The sequence below is a fragment of the Amphiura filiformis genome, chromosome 10 (assembly GCF_039555335.1).
Source record: "Amphiura filiformis chromosome 10, Afil_fr2py, whole genome shotgun sequence".
Taxonomy (NCBI): Eukaryota; Metazoa; Echinodermata; class Ophiuroidea; order Amphilepidida; family Amphiuridae; genus Amphiura; species Amphiura filiformis.
The window spans coordinates 48,697,087-48,724,194 of record NC_092637.1 but is presented as its reverse complement, the minus strand read 5'-3'; the positions used below and the strand labels follow the sequence as shown (position 1 = coordinate 48,724,194).

The window sequence follows — 27,108 nt, the reverse complement described above, 5'->3', positions numbered from 1 at the left end:
AATAGGTTTTTTTCGTGGATATCTAATGAAAAATGACATAAATAGAGGATGCTAGGATCACGAAATACTCCTTTAAGTACCACCCATTAAACAAGTAATTATTATGCATATTAGGAATGATGACCATTCTTTTAAATATGCCTTGCATGAGTTGTAACAAGATATTCCTGAAAAAAATTGGTGTCAGTTCCAATTTACAATGTAATTATTATTTGAATGTAGGCCCTAATGTTAAAGATGGAATTGCATGAGAAGTTTTGCACTGCAGCACTGACAGGAACATTTAGTGGTAGTTCATTTATCATTATAATTATACACTTACATATATACGTGTTTTGGTGCAGCGTCAGCCTTCTATTCTAGCTAAAAACGTTTTTAAAAATGCAAATGAGGTAGCTAATTTGCAAATTTTGCAACAAAAATCACATGGGATCTTAAGACTGCCCCTTACCACCATCCCACCAAGTTAAATCTCTATACGCCTCACCAGTTCCAAAAAATGGCAAAAATAAACAAATATGCAAATGAGATGGCTAATTTGAATATTTTGCTACAAAATTCATGTGGGATCATAAGACTGCCCCTTTACCACCACCATAACAAGTTACATCTATATACCCCCTACCAGTTCCGAAAAATGGCAAAAAGCGTTTTTAAAAATAGAAAAAAAGGGAAATGAGGTGGCTGATTTGCATATTTTGAAACAAAAATAGCATCTGATCTTAAAACTGCTCTTAACCATCACCCCACCAAATTACATTTCAATATGCCTCACCAGTTCTGAAAAATGGCCAAAAGCAATTAAACAAATTTAAAAATAGGCAAATGTGGTGACTAATTACACAAAAATTGCATCAGATCTTCGACTGCCGCTTACCACAAGTCATCAAATTACATCCCTATACGCCTCACCAGTTCTTCGAAATGGCAAAAAAAAACACCCAAAAACAATTTTTAAGTTAAATATGCAAATTAGCTACCTAATTTGCATATTTTAAGTCCAAAATGCATCAAGTCTTAGGGCAGCCATTTACCACCACCCTACCAAGTTACACCCAGATACACCTCACCAGTTCCGAGAAACTAGTTAAATATGCAAATTAGCTACCTAATTTGCGCCAAAAATGCATCAAGTCTTAGGGCAGCCACTTACCACCACCCTACCAAGTTACACCCAGATACACCTCACCAGCTCCGAGAAACTAACCTGGAAGCCAAAGGCATTTAAAAACAAAGTTCATTATGTATAAGACCCCATTATAGCATAAGGCAATTTAAATGATTTTAAATGTGACGATAAAATTTGTCTATAACACAGGGAGATATAAAATGTAGGGATTTGGGCACTTTTGTTAAATTTTCACAGAAATTGAAGGATATTGAGTATTGACCTTGTCTGTTTACCCTGGGTCGCTGAAACAAAGAATTATATTAATTAAATCACCTAATTTATAATTAATAAAGGACAAAGAAAGATAAAAGCAAAAGTATGCTTCATTTAGTTAAAACAATAGTAACATCCCTGTTGTGTACAAAAATATAACTCTATACGACAATGCAAATCAGGATCAATTCATGGACTAAGTGCACAGGGAAATGTTGAGTATGTAAATTAAATGGAACATCCAAAATGCCAATGAGTACATGTAATTTAACTAGAACAGCCTTAAAGGCTTAATGTACGATTTCCTTCAAATTTTAAATTTGTCATTATATACTCAAAATGCTGAAATAATACTAGTAATAATTATCGGGAATGGTTTCTGTCCATTTTGAGCTGAAATAACGAGGTAACGTGAAAGAAACACTGCTTGTTATTTTGGCCGTTTAACACGCAGTTCTATGGGACTGCCCCTTACCACCATCCCACCAAGTTAAATCTCTATACGCCTCACCAGTTCCAAAAAATGGCAAAAATAAACAAATATGCAAATGAGATGGCTAATTTGAATATTTTGCTACAAAATTCATGTGGGATCTTAAGACTGCCCCTTTACCACCACCATAACAAGTTACATCTATATACCCCCTACCAGTTCCGAAAAATGGCAAAAAGCGTTTTTAAAAATAGAAAAAAGGGAAATGAGGTGGCTGATTTGCATATTTTGTGACAAAAATAGCATCTGATCTTAAAACTGCTCTTAACCATCACCCCACCAAATTACATTTCAATATGCCTCACCAGTTCTGAAAAATGGCCAAAAGCAATTCGACAAATTTAAAAAATAGGCAAATGTGGTGACTAATTGCGACAAAAATTGCATCAGATCTTACGACTGCCGCTTACCACAAGTCATCAAGTTACATCCCTATACGCCTCACCAGTTCTTCGAAATGGCAAAAAAAAACACCCAAAAACAATTTTTAAGTTAAATATGCAAATTAGCTACCTAATTTGCATATTTTGCGTCAAAAAATGCATCAAGTCTTAGGGCAGCCATTTACCACCACCCTACCAAGTTACACCCAGATACACCTCACCAGTTCCGAGAAACTAGTTAAATATGCAAATTAGCTACCTAATTTGGCGCCAAAAAATGCATCAAGTCTTAGGGCAGCCACTTACCACCACCCTACCAAGTTACACCCAGATACACCTCACCAGCTCCGAGAAACTAACCTGGAAGCCAAAGGCATTTAAAAACAAAGTTCATTATGTATAAGACCCCATTATAGCATAAGGCAATTTAAATGATTTTAAATGTGACGTATAAAATTTGTCTATAACACAGGGAGATATAAAATGTAGGGATTTGGGCACTTTTTGTTAAATTTTCACAGAAATTGAAGGATATTGAGTATTGACCTTGTCTGTTTACCCCTGGGTCGCTGAAACAAAGAATTATATTAATTAAATCACCTAATTTATAATTAATAAAGGACAAAGAAAGATAAAAGCAAAAGTATGCTTCATTTAGTTAAAACAATAGTAACATCCCTGTTGTGTACAAAAATATAACTCTATACGACAATGCAAATCAGGATCAATTCATGGACTAAGTGCACAGGGAAATGTTGAGTATGTAAATTAAATGGAACATCCAAAATGCCAATGAGTACATGTAATTTAACTAGAACAGCCTTAAAGGCTTAATGTACGATTTCCTTCAAATTTTAAATTTGTCATTATATACTCAAAATGCTGAAATAATACTAGTAATAATTATCGGGAATGGTTTCTGTCCATTTTGAGCTGAAATAACGAGGTAACGTGAAAGAAACACTGCTTGTTATTTTGGCCGCTTTAACACGCAAGTTCTATGGGGACATAAAGTCATAATTTCTTGAATTATGACTTTATGTCGAACTTTGCTCTGTTTACCTACAAACACAACAAATTTGGCTGATTCCATTTAGGTGCAAGTTGTGACATGTGTAAACATTACAAATATGCAAAAAAATCAGGTTTGAAAAAAATTAACCAAATTCATATTATAAGATCGTACATTATGACTTTAAATTGATATCAATATTAATATTGACGCTACAGATTCAATTTGTCACGTGATCGTCAAACCTGTATTAGAAGGTGTCAGTTCTGCAGGAACCGACACAAAAAATTATAAATAGCTACTCATTAAAAATGATCAGTGCTAGTTGCTCATCACAGTTTGACCCAAACATCATCTTGTCAGACATCTTCAAAGTACACACTGAACAAAAATAACAAGAACCCTACATGTAAAACCAAGTCAGTAAAAGAAGACAAAGAATAAGAAACAAAAAGGGGACAATGAAGATGATCCTGACAAAATATGTCCTGATTGTGGACTGGAGGACATGTTTTGTAAACTTTTCTCAGGACTGCATGTGTCAGTTGTTTCTCACATAAAATAAACACCATTCTGATATAAGACTTTTGAAAAAGAATCTCTTAACTTCTTAAGAATGATTAAAGGCAGGCGCGTAGCAAGCGGGGGGGACAGGGTGGACGAAGTCTATGGGCCCCGAGGGTTCAGGGGCCCGAGCACAAAAGCGAAAATTAAATAAGGGCTGATAATGGAGAGCAGGGTCTGGCTTTTTATACCATTGGGCCAGATGGGCTCGGGTCCAGGGCAATTTTGGGCCCCAAAATTGCCCTATATGCATATCTTTCTTTTAACCCCAATAACAGCATGTTTTTTGGTCAAAATAGGGCAAATTGTAAAATTTTCCACGCTTCGCACGCATTCAAATAATCTGGGGCCAAAATAGTCTGAAATTGAATTGAACAAAATATGTTAGTCCCCCTTGGTCCCCCATTATTTAGACCAAAACTTGCATGGCCACTGACTTGAGTCACATAGGCCTACCTTCCTCGGCACGTGAGTTAGGGTCTCAAAATTTTGGCCTGGCCCAGGGCCCCAATAAGGTAGGCTAAATCCTGCCCTGGTTAAAAGGGCCTGTACTGCTCCTTGTCCATGGGCCCCTGATGCTCTTGCTACGCCCCTGATTAAAGGTCTCAAAATGGTCAACAAACATGCTACTAGTTGGTGGTACCCAATGCCTCAGCCCCACCATCGGGGCAATAAGGACCACTTGACATCACTGTAAATAAATGCATGGTGTTTGAAAATAAATGCATTTTTGGCAGGTTTTTTTTCCTGCGGTACATAGCTGAATAACAGGTCTATCAAGTGAAACCATTAAAAACAGAAACAAGTATTAGGCCAAGTAACAAAAATAACATGTATATCGTCCGGACTTTTTCAAAAATCGGTGAGGGAGGTCCTTATTATTTGTTATTGTGTTATTTTTTACCATTCATTTCTGTGTAAAATTGCAATTGCAAAGTGTTTGTCAACACATCATCAAATCGGGAGGCCCCAGATATTTTTGTTATTTCCCAAAAGCACTACCCTAGCTTGAAGAAAGTTTTTGCCGTGCGTTTATAAATGATAACCAAGAACTTCTGAACATGTCTTTTCATCACAACAATTTTAGAAATAAAGTAAGGGAGCAAATAGGAAAAATAACAAAAATATTTGAAAATCTCCAAAAATCGGTGAGGGCGGGGACGATATTTTTGTTACTTGGCCTTAAAGGAGTATTTCGTGATGTGTATTACACTGCCCATAGACAATATAAGTTGTAATTTCGCTCTGGTGCACCAGAACGAAATTCAAATTTCACGATATCTTTGCTAAACAAATTAATCTGCAAGAAATATTTTGTACATAAACATTATGTAGCCAGAGTATTCCAGTGATATAAAAATCTCAACTTTTTTGAGAAAAGTGGGGGATGAGGCTGTGCGTCACTTAAATGCCCCATTAAATAAAAACTCAGGTATGATGAAAACTAAAATGGGGGTCCCTAATGCCCCACTTTACCCTAAATGGGCATGCCTATTCATTCAATGTAAGGCCAAGTAAAAAAAAATAACATGTATATCGCCTGGACTTTTTCAAAAATTGGTGAGGGAGGTCCTTATTATTTGTTATTGTGTTATTTTTTTTACCATTCATTTCTGTGTAAAATTGCAATTGCAAATATTTGTCAAAATGTCAGCACATCATAAAATCGGGGAGGCCCCCTAATATTTTTGTTATTTCCCCAAACAGTCAACATTAATAGGTAAATTTTCACGGGAAAATTTTCTGGACACGTGACCAATGCGTATCAATGTGAGTGTAACCTCGAGCCTGATCTCTGACCCCGGCGGTGACCTCGCTATTCAAGTCTTAGTAATTTTGAATTGAATTGTATTTTGACCGCAATTTTGATAGAAATTTGTGCATTGCAAATTTATTGCATATTATGTTATCTTAATTTTTTCACAATATCATCAAAACGTAATTTCAAAAACATCTATCTACGGAAAAAAATATTTATTTACGGAAACTTTTACCATAACATTATTAACTTGCGACAAGTAACTTATTTTGCCTCAAAGGAAGAATTCTTCCTATTCAAATACATTGGAAGAACACCCGCTGTGCTCGGGGTCACATTCCATAATGCTAATATGTCTGCGCCCATGGGTGTCGCGTGTCCAGAAAATTTTCCCGTGAAAATTTACCTATTAATTCTGACTGCCAAAGCCCTACCCCTAGCTTGAAGAAAGTGTTTGCAATGTGTTTATAAATGATAACCAAGAACTTCTAAACATGTCATTTCATCACAACAATTTTAGAAACAAAGTTAAGGAAGCAAATAGGAAAAAGCTGAAAAATAACAAAAATATTTGAAAATCTCCAAAAATCGGTGAGGGCGGGGACGATATACACGTTATTTATTTTACTTGGCCTAATTTGCAGGTTTGGAAAGTATTGATTTCAAAATATTGAAGCACAGGATACATAAAATGAGGATAGGCCTACAATCATGACAATAGGAAATTTAATGTGTTTAAATCTGGGGGGCAGGGGGGCACTTCAATATGAAATGGATATATAGGTGTAGGGCTGGCACTTCCGCACTAAGGGGCATTTGGTGAGAGCAAAATGTAAAAAATATGGGGTCATTGGGTGAGAGCATGATTTTTGGCATTCGGTGAGAGCAAAATGTAAAAAGTATGGGGTCATTGGGTGAGAACAAGACCATTTTTTTAAATGGAATCTTTGGGTGAGAGCCAAAAAAGCGCCACAGAAACCTCGAAAATCGGATTTCTAAATGGCTTCAAATTTCTTTGTTTTTAACTCAAAAGTCCCATTTACAAGCGTAGTGAGCGAAAAAATAGAGGTTTTTATGCCTTTTTGACCGAAAAGTCCCATTTGCGAGCAAAAAAATAGAGGTTTTTTTATGCCTTTTTGGTCCAAAAATGTCCAAATCCACCCCAGTCCAAAATGTCCATATTTTGAAAAAAAAAGCCACTTTTTCAAAATCAGTACCCCCGGCCCCCAATAAAATAAATCCTGGCTACAGGCCTGCCTAGCAAGGATGTCAAAAATTTGTGAAACTAACCCTAAACAAGGATTTTACTCAAATAAAAAAACTTTTTTGGTCAAACAAGGTCCAATATTTCCAATAATTTGCGAGCGTAAAGGTTCTCTATGCTTTCTTGGCCAAAAAGTCCAAAATCAGCACCCCTCCCCCCCAATAAAACCTGGTTGGAGGCGAGTTTCCCCCTCAAGTTTTGGAGATTTTTAAAAAATCACACATTTGACCTTGACCGTATTAGTTACCTGATTGGACACTTGCTAAATACTCTTGAATTATAAACCAACACTTAATCTGTTTGCTCTCATTTTGTTACTTTCTGAAAACAGAAAAGACGCCCACGAAATAAGTACAAACAATCTTCCACTTTCACTAAAACAAATCACCCTAACATTGAATTAAAAAAACCAACTTGGCTGAAGGTCCAACAAAATGATTTTAGGGGGAAATTACTGCAGTCCAACGCTTTGCTCACGTGTAGGGATTATAAGACATTTTTTATTGGCAGGTTATGTTGCGAGCTCAAATGGGGTTTGTCCTTAGATCCCCTGGTGGAGTCGAGTGTCAAAGCCCCGGGCGGGGGCCTAGGAGTATATTCCCAAGCTCAGGAGTTTTACATTTAGGCCTTTTCAAGGCATCGATATGAAAAGGTTTGGCTACAAAACGATTCTCTTATAAATGCATCTACGCACAGTTTCCATCTCAATATATACAGTATTTCCAAGTACAGCGAGTCTAGTCTCTACGGAGTCTGTGTTACACGGTTGATAGACTATGCCATAGTCGATTTTTGATAAATAAAATGTTATTAATGTTGATCATGATGAAAGCATTCAGTTGAACTTGAAATTATACTGATATTTATTACATCAAAATACTAGTATAAAATTGTTATGAAAAAGTTTATATAATTATATTAGTGACAGTAAAGTGTACGTAGGCTTATATTATTGAATGCAACATATCATAATGTCATACTTGTATTGGCACTTCAATACTGAACAATTCTGATTTTAGAATCTGCCAGTTTATTAATCGCAAAAATTCCATGTTTAAAATCGACTATGGACTTTCAATTTTAAACGGGATTTTGAACGGGCAAAGTCCCTAACACTCACACTGTCAATCATACTTGTTTATCAATCAAATTTAACCGCAAGCAAATACAAGACCCGCTCATGCACTTACTGACGCGTTCATGCAATTAATTACACAACACAACGGCCGCATACTTGTGTACCATGTAGTTATTAATGGTAATGACAGATACCCGGAGGATTTAAACCATAACGAGATCTGGGCGACCAATCACAAGCCATTTAAAGATGCATTACATCATGGCCAATTTTAGTAGGCCAGATTTCCACAATCTCATCCATAAAAGCTCATAGACAGCCGTGTTAAGCATGTAAACAACAATCCAAAGTCAATAGTCCACTTGGGAAGCGAACAAACAGAGGGAGTAGGGTGACTGAAAAGATCAAATGTGAAAATCTATCAATTGTGCACACATTAATTAAATCAGAGTTTTAAGCTTAAATACAATATCCAGAGTATATGCACAATGGGCAAGTGGACTACGGGTAGTCTACATAGTATAAGGACTGTGAGATCTAGTAGAAAACAAGCATCTGTGATTGGTTTTGTCAAAACCTCATCAAGTGTTCCTTCAGTCTTTTTTTTTTTTATATATTGAACTAAAGCTAACAGTTCCCCAAGAACACTTTTTTTCATTAAGGCCAACAGATAACCCAATTCAATGTTAACTTTATAGCAAGGCAAATGTGGTAAATCTGTTAAAAAGACCTATCCAAGCACAATTTTTGACCAAAATGTAGGTTTTAAAAGTCAAAACCTCAAGTGTTCCTTGCGATATTTTTAAAATTTTATATCATTAAATGAAAGAGCACACTTAATGTTGTCTATATACTAGCTTCATTTCAATGAGCAATTGCCAATTCTCTTTAAATTGCAAATCTTGTGCAAAAAGTTACTATTTTCGCCTGTTTTGTCATACAGTTGTAAATTCAGTGTATGACTTTGCTGAAGATCAGTGCTTACAAATTGATATGGACCGGTGCTGAAGAGCTTCCCCATCCCCCACCATTCATATTCATGATTTAATACAACTTGAATGATGGAACTAAAAGTACCGGTAGTTCAAGATAAAAAAATTACTTTTCAAAGGGGTAAAAATTACGAAGTTGGTTTGCTGACCTGCACGGAGCGTGAAAAAAGATAGCATTTTAATGCTAAAATGAACTAAAAATTGGGTTAATCTCGCTCTCCAAAGATTTCTTTTTGACATGTGAAAAGGGGCTGGGGAAATGCCTAGTGTATAGACGAATCCAATTTCACGCATTCCTACTCGTCAATGGTAGCCATTAGCCGTGACGGGTACCCAAGTATCTCACCTAAAATGTGAGATGATGCGGCCTTGAAGGGTATTATAAACTGCATTCTATCACCCATGTTACACATAGACAAAAGAATGATGACAGTTTACAACACAAAAGAATCTAACATCGAATTTTAAGGGTAGACGAGGTATTGTTGGTCGAAGCAACCTAAAAATCGATTTTCATTATCTAGATCAATATATTATTGAAAAATAACACCTTGATATTTTGCAAAAGTTCATTCTACAAATCGTATACTTTGCAAACCCGCTTAATTTATTGTTGTTAATGAGTTATGTACGCTTTACAAAAGTGTTGTTGTTTCAGCCCTCTTTACAATGTAACTCAAGAACCGCAGCACCTATAAAAGTATATCTGTGGTATATGCTATGATTTTTGAGAAAAATCCAAAAATAGGCACAAAATTGGACAGGGGTGTAGTACCCCCTTAATTAAAAGTGAATCAATTTCACATGCAAATCCACTTTCTACAGAAGCAAAAAATTAAGTCATGCATGATATTGATTACATATAAGCTGTATCAAAACAAATTGACATAATAATAGTCAATTCCCACCTATTTTAATCCATCTTTTTCATGATAAAAAATTATGATTTGAACCTTGTCTGTATTAAAATAAAGAGCTAATTATGCACTTTTCAAGTGAATCTGAATTAGTGGCAGATTTGTAGTCTTTAGAATATTAAGGTAATTCCTCTCTGATGACGTAAACCTTTCTTTTTTTTTTTTGTTATGCTGACGGTGCCGTATGTGCATACTGTTATATACTAAAGTAATTCTCTTCTCTCAACAATAATTATTTATGATCAGATACAATTTGTATTCACAATGTGACAAATGTCTCAAAATTTGTGAAAAATCAGAAACTTAAAATCAAAACCTACACAATTTCACTGTCATTTAGACAGGAGTTTGCTCCTGGACGGGCAAAATTAATGCCTTTGACAGTATGCTATATTTAATATAAATTTTATGTTTTGAGAAGCTAATTGACCTTTTTAGTAGACCACATTTGTAGAACAAGGCCATATCAGCACATATTTGAACTCTTTGAACCCCAAATGGCCTATAGACAATCTGGTAAATTGTTTTAAAGGTCAAATCAGGACAGGCAATTTTATTCAAATGATGGGCAACCCTCAATTTCTAGCTAAGACCCTGTGACCCATCCCTAATGTCATCTTAATTCAGAATTGTATTTCTGTTTCAGGTGTAAATAATAATCGCAAGGACCAAAGATGGAACATACAGGTGACAGCGATAACCCAGGACCTAACATAATGGAACAGGAGGCAACATTAAGATATAGCGGTAATTGAAAACATCATTTTTGGCGATATTTGTACAATATTTATTTCAAATTTCTTCAAGCATATGTATATTATGGTTTACTTTTTTAAATATGAAACACCCAATGAGAGGTCAAGTGGTCATGGGAGTGATGCAGATGTATACAGTGTATAAAACACTTTCTGTACTGTAAACCATGATGTAAAGGAATATTTCCCAAGTTTATACTTTTAAGAGTAATTATAATCAAATATATAAATGTCGAATTCAGAACAAATCTCTGCCAACAACTTTTTATAAGCTTAATAAAATATTGAGTACTATATTAGTTGGTTGGTCACCAGAATTTTAAAAATATGTTTGTTTCAGCAAAAAAATATTTGGGTCGACGGGATTGAGAAGGGATGGTCGGGTGACTGGAAAACACAATACTTTTGTCCAGCCTGTAAAATACTTTTAAAAGATATTATTTAAGAAATCAGATTCTAATTGTTGTATTCATTTTTTGTTCTCTCAATTCTACATTCACACTATTTCTAGATTTTACAAAAGGAAAACACAAAACAAGCGGCCGCAATTCAACCAACCTCAAAGAAACAAACGTAAGAATTTTATAATACATATGGAAATCCGGGGGGGGGGGGTACTTTAATAGTACAATTGACCATACGGGAATGTGCTGCAAACAAGTAGTATTTCTGGCCTTTATCTAGGCAAACTTTAGCATATGGATGGGTCTTTTTTTTTCAAAGTTGTCTAAATTTTGCTTCACTGTAGGTAGCCGAAATTTTGGAAATTTCCCAACAAATTTTGGCCAAAATTGTAAAAACTAGTAGACAATTTGAGTTAAATTTTCCTGAAAATTTGGACTTTTGGTATATCGATGGGTCCCAATTTCTTGAAAATTGGTATATTGATGGCACTGCTGGCTCTACTTTCAAATTCTCACCCTATCCAAACCAAACTTTAGTACCCATCAGGATTCTCTGAATTTCTCTCTTTTACTTTATAAGTTTTCTGATCTTATGCACCATGCACCAACCCACGCTTGACTACTGTCAACTTCCGTGGTGGGACTTCAAAGATAAGGAATAAAATTTGGTTTGTTCCTCTAACATTATCAGTGCATATCTGCTGGCACTGTTAGTACTGATAGTGGTACCCATATTTCATAGGTGCAAAATAAACAACTTTTATCAGTGTGGCAAGGGAGGTTATTTATTAATTAATTAGCTACCACTTCCAGATCACAAACATGAAAACACCTTTGTCAGTATTTTCCACAAATCCTTTATACTAAATACTGTAATTGCAATGCAAACTCTCTATATAGATTTAAAACTGAATCAAGTTTTGGAAGTTCAACAGTTTAAAGACATTTTTTCACTTCTGTCAGATTTGACATGTCTACATTTTTTACAAGCCCTGATCAACAACTTGCAGTACAAACAATATGTAGCTCATTAATTTAGTTTTCAGTTGTATAAAAGTCATGCAGCACTAAGTAAGTTGAGCACTATATGCTCAGCACAATCATTAGTCACATCAACATTAGTTGGTGTACTAAAGCATGTGAGTTTAAAAATGTACTGTTTTCTTTCAGGAATGGAATTCCACCTGTCTATTAGAATGAGAAGCCAATCAAGCTATTATACTCCAGGATGTCTGCTGTTTGCTGCATCTCAGGGTAACAAAGCTGAAACAGAAGCTATTCTCAAGATTCAGCCAAAGTGGGTAAGGAACAGATTTGCTGAAAACAACATTTAGATGTGGACTTAAGGGCTGGGGTATGAACGTTTGGAAAGTATTTATTTTGGGACATTAGAGCACATCAGACATATCGAATTGCATTATGAATACGAAGAATGTCCTTCTGATATCAAATAATTTTGATTTTTGAAATTCGCAATTTAATACACATTTTATGGCAAATCATTAAAAATTGATATTTTTGATATTTAACAGTACTGGTAAACTTTATAAATCTGATGATTTATACTTAAAGTGTATGTAGGTGGGATGAAAAGCCGACGATCAATTGAAAATTTTGACCTTTCAGATTGAATATATGGATTTTTTTTCTCCAAAACACTAAAAAAAAAAGGTCTTTTTTGGGAAAAAAATCCATATCTTCAATATGAAAGGTCAAAATTGTCAATTGACCGTCGGCTTTTCCTCCCAGCTACAGACACTTTAAGAATATATCATTAGATTTATATAATTTACATCGAGGACTGTTATATATAAAAATTTGAACAATATCAAATTTTTATAATTTGTCATAAAATTTGTATTATACTGTGATTTTCAAAAAATGACAATTATTTGATATCAGAAAGACATGCTTCGTATTCAGAATGCAATTCGATAGGTCTGAGGTGCTCTCATGTCCCACAAAAAATACTGTCGAAACCCAATAAACGCTCATTCTAGATCCCTTAAAACATATGGTTTTGCAAAATATTTGACTACTTTTCTATCCAGACAAGTTTGTAAACCTTCAGGCTGATTTCATTTTGACAAATCTCCTGACTAGGATGAAAATTGTCATCTATCATCAATCCCAATTTATGCTAAAATAGTATAAATGGGATTGATGATAGGTGAAGATTTGTAAAAGTTATTCAGCCTGACCGTTGAGATAGAAATATAGTCAACTCTCAAATCATGAAAAGGCATCATCACAGATTTAGGGTTATTAAAGGTTGGGCAAAGATAAAAAATATCACATCCCATTAAAACAACCGCAGGTTTATGGGCTGGCTCCCACATGATTGAATGGCTCATTAGAAAATTGTAATGAGTCCATACAATGACCGAAAATCTATCAAAGGCAACTGGTTATGTAGGTAGAGTCAATGATATGTATCTGCTGTTTAGCTCTTAGTTTGTTCAATTGGTGATATTAATCCATTTAACTGTTGTCATAAACAAAGGTTGATCATCTGAGTGATGATGGGAAGAACACAGCCTTGATGAATGCATGTAACAGTGCAAAGCTTGATGTCGTCAAAGTTATAGTTGATGCAGGAGCAGATGTAGGCATAGAAAATGTAGATGGCATAACAGGAGCCATGATTGCAGCAAGAAGGTATGTATATAAATTATATTTGTACTTGAAGATTAAGTACTTCGGAGGTGAAACAACACTTTGTTTGCTATAGGCTGAGTAAAATATGTCGGCGTACACCAGGCACCAGCAATTTTGGGTGAGCTGCCCTCTTATAACAAGTTATTGAATATCTTTTCACTATGGACTGTATCGACTGTACCATTAGTTATTGATTATTCCCCAATTCTGGCCCATATTGTTAACCCAACCATTCATTCTTTGTAATTGTTTAGCAATGACCTTTATTAAAATCGATACAGCATCTCCTCACTATATCCACAGTGCATAGGGCGTGCACACATCATGGCATGTTAATATTGAGACATCAGTGTGCACTGCTGAGCAAAGTTTAATCCATTTGTTGCATGATAAAAATTATATTTGCTCATTTAAACAAATATCCAACCACGGAATATTACTTCTTTTACTGTATAAAACATACATTCAGTAGACCTATATATACTGTTTCATTTCGGTTATTTTGAAGCATAAGTGCAAGCAAAGCAAATGCCCCTATTGTTATGTTTTCTGAATTCAAAACTATTATTTTTCTACTTTTGTGACTTTGTTCTCAAAAGTGATTAATTCATTAATGTACATATTTAAAGAGTAAACAATAACTTGGTCAACTAGGTAATTATATAAAATTTGAAGTAAGTAATCGCTTTGGAATGCTTAGGCTTCAAAACAAGAAAAAAATAACCTGGTATCTCATTGTATTGTGAGTTAACAATAAAATGGGTGCATTTCTTTGTCACTCCCATAGACTTAACACATACCACTGCCACCACCTCCACCGCCTTGATTTTCCAGACATATTAGCAGTATCTGAAAAGTATAACAAAATTAATTGATGCCATTTACACAGTTTATGACAGCAAGTTTAAGCTTTAAAAAATGAGACCATGCTCATACTTGTTCTAAAGTTCTGGGCATTTAAAGGAAATCTGTACCATAAACTAACCAATGGCTATATAGTTGCATAATAAAAAACGATTTAACAGTAAACGTCCCAAGCTTATATACGTCCAAATAAAGGAGAAATTCTTAATTCCTTACGACAATCAGCGATCAGTTTGTAATCCATGGTGGCAGCCATATTGATACCCGATGTATTTTATTACGCTGTAACGGTACCCCGATTTTGAAACCAGCGAAATCCGTGCCACCAGCCTCGTCCCTCGTGAACTTTGGTGACACGGCGAATACTACCAAAGTTCAGATTCAACATTCGCTCAAAAGAAAACGCGACAATTTTACCCATAAAACTACAGAAGAACATAAAAAATGTATTTTAAGTAATATTTATGATCAACAATGTCTTTTGAGAACGAAAAGTAAAAACAGCACTAAAAACCAAAATTCGCTGTGGGGTCGCGAATGCCATAGCAACACACGCTCGCCACGGGTCTGTGTGAAAGGTTACACTGTACCGCTTGTGGCAGAAAGGATTCGCAAGCAGCTATCATGGCGCCTTCCATGAATCGCAGAAACGAAGGATTAAAAGTGCTTTTTCTTTGTTAGGAATATTCCGAAATTCATATAGACCGTCTGGTATGTTTAATTTAGGGGTATATAACTATATTAGCCATTGATTAGTTTATGGTACAGATTTCCTTTAAAGTAACATTCAATGCAAATGAGTGAGACACCACCACCTTTTGTGGGTGGTAAGTTCAAGACACATGGCCATATGGTACTTTTTGACTAATTTTAAGGTGTCACATTTAGTTGATCTGGTATTACTGTAGTCATTTGAATTTTTTTTTCCAGGTGTGATGATGAGATGCTGAAATATCTGTTATCAAGTGGAGCTCAGGTAACCAAAACCAAATCTGTATTACATGCAGCAGTTATCGGTGGCTCAAAAGAATGTCTGGATGCTGTTATATCCAAGTGCAAGATAGAAGATATACAATATCAGGTTGGTTGGTGAATTGTGGACTACCAGCTAGTGAGAATGAAAGGTTCCCGACTATAAAATCAATGAGATTCTGTTAATATGTTATATTACAGTCAAACAAAGAAAAGGGGATAATAGTATTAGGGTAATTATTATAAAAAAATATAATATAATTTTAAGCTTTTTAAAGAAATAATTGACATTAGTCAGACTCGTAAAACTTAATGCTAGGTTATTACATGTTAGGTGAATAGTGAGAATGATCAAACAGTGTCATTGAAAAGGCAGAAGTGGCCAAGTCATGTAGCAAAATAACCAATAAAAACAATATATAGATATAGGGCGTCTGTCTAGAGATCAGAAGGTCGTGGGTTAGAATCCTATGCCAGCACATTCCCTTGTTTGTTTGTTTTTCAAGTTGGGTTGTGTGCCGGTCAGGATTTGTGTTTATGTGTTGTCTCGTTTAATTGTAACACTTTTGGTTGGTAATCTGTTCTTTCTATCTTATTAATTATATTCAGTTTCCTCTTGCAGTGAGCAATCGTTCCCCATTGTGTTTATTTGTTCTTGTGCATGATTTGTAGCCACATTACCTACTTGTATTATGCTGGGGAAACAATTAAGCATCAGTAATGATCTTGTGTACTTGCATTATATTGGTTTGTGTGTATTGTATACCTGGACTGCCTTCATTAGTACCAAGTTTTAACCACCGTTGATCAGTGGGAGCTGGTAGTCTAATGTATAGGACGTCAGTCTAGAGATCGGAAGGTTGTGGGTTCGAATCCCATGCCGGCACATTCGCTTGCTTTTTATTTTCAAGTTGGGTTGTGTGCCGGTCTGGATTTGTGTGTATTTTTTGTCTTGTATAATTGTATCATTTTGGGTTGGTAAACTGTTCTTTCTTTCTTGTCAATGTACTTTAAACAGGTGCATCATCTACTCCCCATTCCAGAAAATACGGCACTAATTTTTTGAGATCAAAAAATATTATCAACTTCTGCCAAATAAAACACAGCTCAATCCTAATTATTCATTTAAAGTACTAACTGACAATAAAAGTTTAATTTCACTATTTGGCCAAACTAATGAATTAAGTTGAATTAAAAACATGCCTTTTATGGTGTTTTTTCACATGCTGTGACAGACAAGTCTAAAGACATGTCGCCAATATCACCAAAAATATCCAAATTTAAAACAAACACGAACCTTCCAAAATAAATATTTACTTATTCGCACTCGGCGGCCGCTGTGAATTGGGGTATCTCGTTGCTTCCCCTCTCCAGATACCTGTACTTCAAGTTCGCCCATACCGCACACCATAAAAAGGAAAGCAGATATCTGAAATTTAGATCATTCTGAAAATATGACAGGTTAGCTAGAATGCAACTTTACAGCTTTATATTTGTTTAGAACAAGAAGTTATGAGCTACCAAAGTGGGTAAAATCACAAATGACAATTGTGAGTGCCAAAACTTTAAAGACCTTCTCCGGACCAAACTTCAAAGGGCCATTTCTTGAAAACGACATGGACTATGAGACCAAATTTGTGTGAGTGTTCATTAATTGTGCCCACTATAGATTATTCGGATGGACTTTCATCAAAATCTGAGAGGGCCACCTGGGAATTTTTTCGAAATTTGGTTGATTTGACATGGACTGACCCTATTTCATAATGTCATCAACACTTTAGCACCCATTAACTCGAATTGATATGATCAATACACTTCAATTTACTGAAAATTAGGCAATTTTGAGGGGATGCTTATTTTTTTTCTGGGTCTAAGTTGACAAACTAAAGCATTCCAGCCTTGATTATTTTACTAGCTATTTTACCATTGCTATTACAGAATGAGGGATTTGATGCACTGCTATTTGCTGCAACCGTAGGGAATGCGTAGTAAGTAGTTTCTTTAACAAATACAGTGAGTCCTAGAAAAGAATCCCAGGTGAATTTATTTGGACAATTGATATACAATGAACACATGGGGTAGATATGTCAAGTTGGCTATATTAAGTCACAAATTCAATGGAGCATGCACTTCGAAGTACTGATCCACAATAAATGGCATATACTTAAATAAATATATATTTAGAATGATATTTAGAATATGGCAAATACTTGATGTATCTGTGAGGTCAAATTTGTGCAAAAATGCTCATTTTTGGAGAAAATCATCTAAAAGATGTTTTGTTTGCCCACATTTTTTCAGACCATGTAACCAAAACATTTGTGACAAAAAAAAAAATTATCAATTTTTAATAACTATATAGATAAAAATATCTAGGATCCATTTTTTTTTTTTAATTTTTGACCAACTTTGAGAAATTTGCACCAAAAATGGTTCAAAAAATGCCTAATTTAATATCAGATGATGTTATCACATCATGGATAGGGCATATATTATATAAATTTTACAACATAGTTTGCTGATCTTGTATTAATAGTGCTTTTGAGCAACTTTTGAAGAGAGACCCGGATGGCATTAAGAGATCATACAAGAAAGAAAAGATGACTCTGCTTCACATTGCTGCAATTTCTGAAACAGCCAAAATTGATTTGATTGAACTTATCCTCAGTCAGGTAAGATAAATGGTTGTAAGAGATAGAGTACCTCTTTTCTGCTAATCTTTTTCATATTGATTTTCTGATCTCATTTTGATTTTCTTCTTGTATTTTCCTATAATAATAATACCGCTTTCACCATGAAAATGCCAACCTCATCTTGGGCTTTTTGATATTTTCATGGCCATAGTGGCGATTTAGGGGGAGCAGATTCTGGGCCGCTTTTTCTGGACCAATTGCGTACGAAGTGCGCAAACATTTTTCAATTCAGACTATTTTATCTTTGCCCAAAGTAAAGGTTGATTTTGGTATTTGCTGGGCCATTCCCTGGAGTGCACTGACAAAATGTTGTAATTTTGCCCTATTTTGGTCTGAAACATAAGGCGGATACACAGACTACTCTGGTCGATTTATTCCATGGAGAACATTTTTCATAATCCCCTAGAAAAAATTAGGGGAGGGACATGTCTCATCAGTTCATCCACCCCCGCTTCCACCACCTAAGTTCATGGCTCATGTAATATATTCTCATATATCACACACAAAAATGCATTATTGTATTTATACCTCATTGATAACCCCTATAGGTTAAATACCACTAATTATGTATTACACGGGTTTCAATGGGAAAATGGCTAATTTTGGGTGGAATTTTCTCATATTCAGAACTCTCACAGTTAAATGCCACTAATATCAGGTGAAACTATATGATTTAGATGCCAAATTATCAAAAACTCAACATAGATTGACCTGAGACTTTTCTTGTTTTAGAACCGTAAACACCTTAAAATGGTAGTGGCGTAGTGCGCCCTCGAAGCTGAAAGTTACAATATGGTAGGGTGAATATTTACTAAAAACTGAAGCCGTATGCGTATGAATTTTGGTACTATTACAACAAAAATGTCATATAATGAGAGAAAATATACCATTTTGAAGCATCAAACCCTAAAAAGTACTTTTTTGGTTAGATATAACTTGATCAATTTCAGCGATTTTAATGCAGTCTTTTCAGATGCCATGCAAACAAATAGTTACTTTTCGTTTTTCCATGTACCGCCCAGGCCTATTAGTGGTATGTAACCTACAGTACCTGTTCATTTGGATAGAAAAATGTTTTTAAAAAAATCAATACTTCAAATATTTCATGCTCAGACTTTGACTTTCCCTTACAAATGTTCTGCCTTAATAATATTGAGAAAATGCATTACGTCTGTATATTCACAAGTTTAGAACAAGTTTAGAACAGTAAGTATGATTTATGCACCAAAATAGAAGGAGATAATATAGACTTGTGACTTTGTCACATTTTTCAATACAATTAAAGTTAAATCAAGACAATAGAAAGATCTTTTTTGATTTGTTATATGTGACGTGTCATGTCAAAAGGAGACACTTTTGGGCAGGATCGTAAATGGAGAAATAGCCAAAAATCTGCCGGTGGGTGATTTTTTCACAATTTGTGTTTATTGCGAATTTGTGATGTTATTAATGTTAAAAATGTTGTCTGATAGTTTTAGACCGGAATATAACTGGCATCTTGTATTTTTTGAGACATTTTAAGACAAGTTAATTCCTACTCTCAACATTGTCAATAATATTTTTAAGGCCGATATCTCAATTACCAATTTTATAATACCATAACTTCCGAACTCAATATCTTCGCTTAGGAATGTTCGATTTCATTGGGAAAAACGGCATTGTGGAGCAAAATATCTCTATATTTAAGATATGTAAATACCTCAAAATTCATAACCTGCCCAAAAGTGTCTCTTTTTGACATGACACGTCACATATATATTACGTACACAGGAAGGCTATGACATAAATGCTAGGGATTTGTATGGCAACACCCCAGTTGCAGTAGCAGCAGGAGAAGCGGGTGATGTGGAAAAAGTGAAAAAACTCATTGTCAAAGGCAATGCAGATGTGACTATCCAAAATATTGATGGACAAACATGCTTACACCTTGCCTGTATGAAGCTTCAGAGTGATATCTCTCAGGTAAATACTTTTACATGTCGTCGGCAGTGTGTAAGACCATTGTAAGTGCAATAGAATGTAATAGCTGCCTTATGTAAAGCACCTATTTTGCAGGACAATCTCCTCAGGCCAAAAAAAAAAAAGTTGTTTGCTTGATGCCCTCAACCGACCGACCCTAATTTTAGGAATCAGAAAAAAAGTGGGTTTTTTTCTATTTACTGTACAAAAGAATACCGACCCTATTTTTGGAAATTCCTGAAAAAGTTTTTTTTTTTTCTTTTCAAATTTTTACATTTTGAAGATGTAAACAAAATGTATTTCAGAGCTTGTGTTCTACATTTTAGTTATTTGTAATGTTAGTTGATTCATTTTGACACCAAAATTGTCTGTTTTTTCATATTTTGAGCTTAGTACAAACAGTAGAGTCTTGCTAGTAATTTAAAAAAAAAAAAAAAAAAAAAGAAATCCCGACCGACCGACCCCATTGTTAAAATTCATTTGAGGGCAAGCAAACAATTTTTTTTTCTTGGCCTCATGGTAAATTGTTAATGTTCTGTACTACTTTCCTGATGGCCTGTAAGCTAACCCACGATATTGTCGATATAACCTTTACATGTAGTTGGTGTTCTTCATGTGTTATTGATCCGAAGTAAGTACATTTATTGAAATATTGCAAATGGTAGCTATTACATTGTACTTCACTTACAATAGTCTTGCACTCTGCCCACGACGTAAATACTGTGTTCAGGTGCATAATCAGCCTCGGCAAACGCCTGGTCATAAATGAGTTCCCGATTGCAGGAACAAGAGCATCCAAATCGGTCCAAATTTCCCTGCATATTTTTGTGAATGGTTCAAGGCAGTCTGCCATCCTGGTTATGCCCTGTGTACTGGTGAGTCTAAAACATTGAGAGCTCAGATGCCACCATATGTCACTCAGAGGGAAAACTCTGGACCAATATGCTCAACCGATTCCAATTTGTTTAGTCTATTTTTATGCAAGGCATCAAGAACAAGCAATATGCAAAGCAAAAATATTTACAGAGTGTAAAAAAAAATACTCTGTGAATATTTGTACCTGTACTGTCTACATTTCTTGAAAAAAAACTTTTGAATTGAAATAGTAAAATGATGAATATTTGTTTTAGCCTCCATTAATCTCAGATGCTGAGCTGAACAAAGATATAGGCAACTACCTTGAGATAGTAACAATTCTGTTGGAAAATGGATGCAGCATTGATGAGCCTGACTTTGATGGAAACACACCTGAAGATATGATCACAGATTCAAACATCAAAGCTGCTGTCCTTGCACGTGCAAAAAAAGTGTTCAGTAAGTATATGCTAAAATCAAATTACATGTAGTTTGATTTCCAGGGACACTATTATACTATACATATTACAGGCATGAGAATTTTCAGGTTTAAACATGAATTCAGGCTTTTTTGTTGTCCAAATTTCAGCACTTTCTTTTAATTTCAGCCCATTTTTGGCCTTATTAGCCCAATTTCATGCTCTTTTTCAGGCCTTTTTCAAACACTTCAGGTTTTTTCATGGATGATCATTCTCATGCCTGATATTATGCTTGTTATAATTATAAATATTTTATGAAGCCAAAATATATTCAGCTCATAATAAGCGGGACTCATAATAGTGCACAGCACTATGTTGAACAAAGGGGAAGTCGTGCGATTTGTTTGTTAAAAGCAATTTCTCAATTGATTTCATTACATTGAAAGGTAAAGATTGAAATAAAACATGTTTGCATTTTTTTTAAAGACCGTTTAGTGCCTAAAATCCAAGATGGCCGCCATGATTGAAAATTTGCCATATTTTACTCATAAATTGCGCTTTAGTAGGGTACAGAATGGAAGTCCCATTCTAGGGTTGAGTACAAGAAGTTTTGAAGGTGTTTCTTTATAGACTTAAGGACGCTGAATAAAATGAGAGGGGTCTGCACCATCGAAAGGTGTGGGGAACTCTTGGTAGAGGGCGTTTTTCACAATGGCCGCCAAAATCCCGGCCAAAATCCCTTAAAATCACCATCACTTGGTCAGAGAAACACCCAGCAGCACGATTCTGATGTCTATACCCATGTTTTCAGGGTCAAGGAATCTAATAGAGTCATTTACAACAGCCTTTGACCTATCATTCCAAAATGGCTGCCCAAATTTCAAAATGGCCGCCAGTGAAAATTAATTTGGCTATATCTCGGGTGCAGAAAGTCCTAGAAGTATGATGCTGGTGTCTATACCCATGTTTACAGGGTCTAGAAATCCATTGGTATAATCTAAAACAGCACAGGACTTTAAATCCCAAGATGGCCGCCAAAATTTAAAAATAACCACCACTAAAATGCAGAATTTAGCCTTTAACTTATCTTATCAGTGGTTTATACGGCCTTATCCGGGGTTTACGATCCTTACCTGGGGCTAACCTTAGCATAACGCAGTCTAAACCCCAGATAAGGTATCTAAACCCCAGATAAGGCGCCGTAACCCCAGCTTAAGGGACATAGATTCCAGATAAAGCAGTCCAAACCCCCAATAAGGTGCCTTAACCCTAAATAAGGAACATAAACCACAGATAAGGCATCGAAACCCCACATCAGGTGCCTTAACTCTAGATAAGGATCGTTAACCCCGATAAGGGTCGTAAACCCCAGATAAGGCACCTAAACCCCAGATAGGGCGCCTTAACCCCAGATAAGAGACATAAACCCCAGATAAGAGACGTAAACCCCAGATAAGGCAGTTTAAACCCCAGATAAGGCACCTTAACACCAGATAAGGCATCTAAATCCCACATAAGGCATCTAAATCCCAGGTAAGGCGCCTTAACTTCAGATGAGGGACGTAAAGCTAGGATAACATAGTCTAAACCCCAGATAAGGCATTTAAACCCCATAAGGCTCCAAATAAGGGATGTAAACCATAAGGGATGTAAAACCCCAAAAAAGGGATGTAAACCATACATAAGGCAGTCTAAATCCCAGATCCATTCTGTAGGCATCTAAACCCAGATAAGAGATGTAAATATAGGATAATGCAGTCTAAGCCCCAAATAAGCTGCCTTAACCACTGATAAGGGATGTTAACTGGGGATAACACAGTCTAGACCCCAGATAAGGCATCTAAACCCCAGATAAGGGACGTAAGCTCCAGATAAGGCAGTTTAAAAAACCCAAATACGGCACCTTAAACCCTAGATAAGAAACACAAACCCCATATAAGGCAGTCTAAATCCCAGATAAGGCATCTAAACCAAGATAAGGTGCCCTAACCCCAGATAAGGGACCTGAATCTAGGATAATGCAGTCTAAACCCCATATAAGGTGCCCTAACCCCAGATCAGGAACGTGGATCTAGGATAATGCAGTCTAAACCCCAGATAAGGTGCCCTAACCCCGATAAGGGACGTGAATCTAGGATAACGCAGTCTAAACCCCTAAACCCATTACACTGTTGTCAATGGCAAAATGGCTGATTTCGGGTGAAATTTTCTCAAATTTAGAACTCTCACCTGCTTTAATATAGTTAAACGCCACCAATATCAGGTGAAACTAGATTATTTAATGATCAAAAATGATCAAAAACTCGACATAGGTTGAAATGAGACTTTTGTTGTTTAAATGCACTGAACCACAAACAAAATGGCATTGCGCCCTCGAAGCTGAAAGATGCAATTAATTAGATAGAGCGAATATATGCTAAAAGGTGTCATATAATGAGAAAAATATACCATTTCGAAGTATCAAAACCCAAAATGTACTTTTTTGGCAATATAACTTGGTCAATACAGTGATTTTAAACAGTCTTCTCAGATGCCACGCAAACAAATAGTTCATCATTTCCATGCATCGCCCAGGCCTATTGGTGGTGTATAACCATGCACTAGTGCCATGAGTAGGTACTGTATCTGATATGTTGTCCATCTTGGACCTGGCAAGGGGTCTGGTTATGTAAAACATTGTGCTTTTGGTTTAAAGACATAATTATACACTTGGAAATGTGATCATAAAAACAAACTCATGCATTTATATACATTTAAGCAGTATATAAGCAGCCATATTGGTCGCCATATTGAATAATAATCATAATTCTAGAATATTAAAGTTATCTTTGAGTTTTTGAGCATACTTTGAGAGAGGTATATGGCTTTTTTTGCATGTGTCAGTCAGTTTTACAAGATTTTGGTGGCCATCTTGGATTTTACCACTTACCCTGAAATATTAAATCTTTCTTTGAGTGTCTGACACAAGGCTACATAAGTTCCAGTGTTTGAAATTTACGTTTTTAGCATGTTTTGAGAGCGATATAGCTTTTTGTGCATGTGTCAGTCAGTTTTATAGGATTTTGGCGGCCATCTTGGATTTTACCACTTACCCCAAACCTTTCTTTGAGTGTCTGACACAAGGCTACATAGTTCCAGTGTTTGAAATTTACATTTTAGCATATTTTGAGAGCGATATATAGCTTTTTTTGCATGTGTCAGTCAGTTTTATAGGATTTTGGCGGCCATCTTGGATTTTACCACTTACCCCGAAATATTAAATCTTTCTTTGAGTGTCTGACACAAGCCTACATAGTTCCAGTGTTTGAAATTTACATTTTTAGCATATTTTGAGAGTGATATATAGCTTTTTTTTGCATATGTCAGTCAGTTTTATAGGATTTTGGCGGCCATCTTGGATTTTACCACTTCCCACGAAATAAAAAAATGGAAACATCTTTTTTCCCATTATTTACCCCCACAAGAGACAAAATCGAGTGAAAGTTTGCTTTTAACACCGAAATCACACGACTCGACACAGTGCTGAGCACTATAAGGGTGCAAACCACCAATTCAGCGTCCCATTAAATTATGTGAAAATGCTTCTTTTCTTTGCGTGATTTTAGACCTTTCGACAACCAATTGAATATAAAAATACTACAAATCGATTGCAAATTGATGAAAATTTAATATATGTTTCAATGTACAGGTACATGCTTTTAAACAGCACCATCACCATTTTCAACCCGTTCTCTACCCTGAAAACCTGTTTCTTGCCATTTTTCAATTCTTCCACAAACATCTTTTTTCTGACTTAGTAATTTGGCAGAGACATATTTTGCTCACCATATAATTTACTAATGTTCTTTGCAGGGCCAACTCAAAGGATAACATCATTTAATTGCTATATATATATATATATATACAAAGTAATGAACTAAAGTTTCTTCAGAGAGTGCTCAACTTTAAGTGTAAAGGAGCGATAAATAAATAAATAAATAAATAAATAAATATACAGATGGATCAGTTCATTAAATTTTATTCATATCCTACAAACTTGTTTCAAGAAGACTGCTGTCTGATATATATATCAGTGCCAAGCATTTTGTTTGACAACCTTGTCAGTTGCTGAAAAGCCTTTCAACTTGACTACTGAGACTAATACCTACCTGTAATATCAATGTGATTATTATTACTTTTTTTTGCTGTTGTCTCCATCTCTAGAAGAAACTACCTTCACAGTTGAAATCACAAGTGACAAGAAAACTGCTACAGTGGTAACATTTCAACGTCAAACATTTGATAAGTTAACATTGGGATTGGACATTGTGCCACGTGTGTCTGGTGATGTTGTGCCATTTGTGCCTCATGTACATATAAATCAGTGGACATTAGATAAGTCGTCCAAGCTCAAACAGTTGTGTGATGCTTTTGCATCTATTGGAGCTATTATCACCTCTGTTGCACAAGGTTCCGTGAAGCTGAATGCTATAGTCCCAACCGAGAGTACATTTGAAAAAATGAAAGAAGAAATTGAAAGTAAGAAGTTCCGTGCAAAGGTGTCAAAGTGTGTGACTACTAACAGTATGAGGAGAAAAGCTACAAAAGAAGGGTCTAAATTGGAGCTCAAGCTTACTCAGAATGATCAAAAAGGCCAGAAACATTGTGGTAAGTGAACCTACATACTCCAAATAAATGATTCATGTTTTAAGAGGTATCATTCACTAAAAAGGGTCAAGCAAAGTTTTTTGTAAAAAATATTTGCTTAAGTATGCCACCATATGATCAACAAGTATAAATAGGTCCATTTGGTTGTCATTATATAATAGCTCATGTTTATGTCACAGTGCAAATAACTCATCCAGTGTTGGTAGCTATCCGTCCGCAGGTTAAAGTTCTTGCGCTCCTGCTTTAACCATGGGTTGTGAATTTACACATCCTTATTTTCACAAGAATAAGTTTTTAGCCAATTTCATGTTATTGTTTTCATCATTTTCAGGTTTTCTCAAAATAATTCATTCTCATGCCTACTTATGTATGCTAATCTCAAAATTTGTAATTGTTGTCATTATATTCTTCAGTCACAAGTGACAAGAAATCCGAAGACATTGATCACAGCGGTGGAGAAGTGGTTGTTGAAAAGACTGGAGTGTCACTGAAGATACCACATGGTGCTGTTGCAAAGGGACAAAAAATAAAACTGACAGTTTCTGTCATATGGGAGGAGAACACCCTCCTATGAAGGATGAGCAATGCGTTATTGCACCCAAAGTATTGCTAGAACCGGAGGGTACACGCTTTCTGAAGCCCGTGACATTGACTGTTCCTCATTGCGCAGCAAGTCTTCCACTGAAACGCCTGCAAGTGTGGCAAAAACAGGGTGAGTAGGTGTTTATAAGTAACAAATTACGACTATAAGAATAGACCAGGCATGCTAAGTACTGGTGGTGTAATATGCAGCATGTCCCTACGTGGTGCATGTAACAGGAAAAAATTCTAAATATTATATAGTTTGCTTCACTAATTTGCTTCAGAAATGTTGCAGTAAACCTTTGGCAAGAGCGTATTTTAAACGTAAATTGCATATTTGCTGCGTTTAAACGCACTTGTCTCTGAGGGCGCTGTCTTGAGCTGCTGCCACTGATGATGATGCTCTGTCATTCTTTTGTTGATTTACTTGTATAGAGGACTGTGACTGTTCTAC

At 35.6% G+C, this 27,108-nt stretch overlaps 1 protein-coding gene across 1 annotated transcript; it reads left to right on the top strand.

Annotated features, from left to right (window-relative positions):
• Positions 1-11,125: 11,125 nt before the first annotated feature.
• On the top strand, positions 11,126-26,773 carry LOC140162978 (uncharacterized). The gene is made up of 10 exons (XM_072186302.1): positions 11,126-11,174; positions 12,176-12,306; positions 13,509-13,663; positions 15,458-15,608; positions 17,438-17,487; positions 18,036-18,171; positions 19,963-20,154; positions 21,282-21,465; positions 25,629-26,072; positions 26,486-26,773. Exons 2-10 carry the CDS (start codon positions 12,178-12,180, stop codon positions 26,644-26,646), a joined length of 1,602 nt encoding a protein of 533 aa, XP_072042403.1. The 5' UTR covers positions 11,126-11,174; positions 12,176-12,177; the 3' UTR covers positions 26,647-26,773.
• The last annotated feature ends 335 nt before the right edge of the window (positions 26,774-27,108 follow it).

What these genes read in the sequence shown, in the direction of transcription:
- LOC140162978 (XM_072186302.1), top strand. Translation starts at nt 12,178, where the DNA reads ATGGAATTCCACCTGTCTATTAGAATGAGAAGCCAATCAAGCTATTAT. An exon ending in GCCATGATTGCAGCAAGAAG is followed by an intron (nt 13,664 to 15,457) that starts GTATGTATATAA and finishes TTTTTTTTCCAG; the next exon opens with GTGTGATGATGAGATGCTGA. An exon ending in ACGTGCAAAAAAAGTGTTCA is followed by an intron (nt 21,466 to 25,628) that starts GTAAGTATATGC and finishes CTCCATCTCTAG; the next exon opens with AAGAAACTACCTTCACAGTT.